Below are 580 nucleotides of genomic sequence, written 5' to 3'. Positions count from 1 at the left end.
GAAGAATAAATAGATCAACCCTACTATGAACCCAAGTTCCCCTTCAGCCAGTTGCACTTTCTGACGAACTGCGATCGTGCAGGGGCTTTGGACCAAGCAAAAATCGCGCCACCAAAGTCCGACTTCATTTGCTTAACAGTCGAACCGGAAGCTGTAGCATACCCTCCATCACCAACTTCCGCTAACCTTCTGGTTTATAATGCTATAGATTCCCCCCTTCTACCTGCTATACGTTACAGAGGTTGTTATTGCATTTTACAGCTTGTGTGGTTTTCAGTTTTGTCGTTGGAAAGGAATAATGGCGCACTACAGTTAGAGTGTCTTCAGCTGAATTCTGCGTTACCCCCTTGAACCCTGACTCCAAAGATGAAAGCCATTCGTGAAATCCCAATTTACATCATACCCTCTCCGCTCGCCTCAGGTAATGGCGTGCTTCAGAAGTTCGTGGTCAGCTCCCTTGGGTCTGCTGACCTCGCATAACGGTGACCTCGCCCCGTACCTGACCTCGTCCAGCCTGAACTTGCCTCATCGCCAGTACCTGCACCTTGACCACCTGGCCGAGTAAGTTACACACACAACA

General features: G+C 49.1%; 1 protein-coding gene across 1 annotated transcript in view; it reads left to right on the top strand.

Moving 5' to 3' along the window:
* LOC119582109 overlaps positions 1–580 on the top strand; it is a gene marked incomplete at both ends in the record, with an annotated part of 3,421 nt that overhangs the window by 2,190 nt on the left and 651 nt on the right. The window contains 1 exon segment of the mRNA XM_037930350.1: positions 422–561. Coding sequence (XP_037786278.1) covers positions 422–561 — 140 coding nt within the window.

This window comes from Penaeus monodon, chromosome 15, assembly GCF_015228065.2.
Source record: "Penaeus monodon isolate SGIC_2016 chromosome 15, NSTDA_Pmon_1, whole genome shotgun sequence".
NCBI lineage: Eukaryota > Metazoa > Arthropoda > Malacostraca > Decapoda > Penaeidae > Penaeus > Penaeus monodon.
Note: the sequence above shows the minus strand (reverse complement) of the source record. Positions and strands in the feature narration are given on the sequence as shown.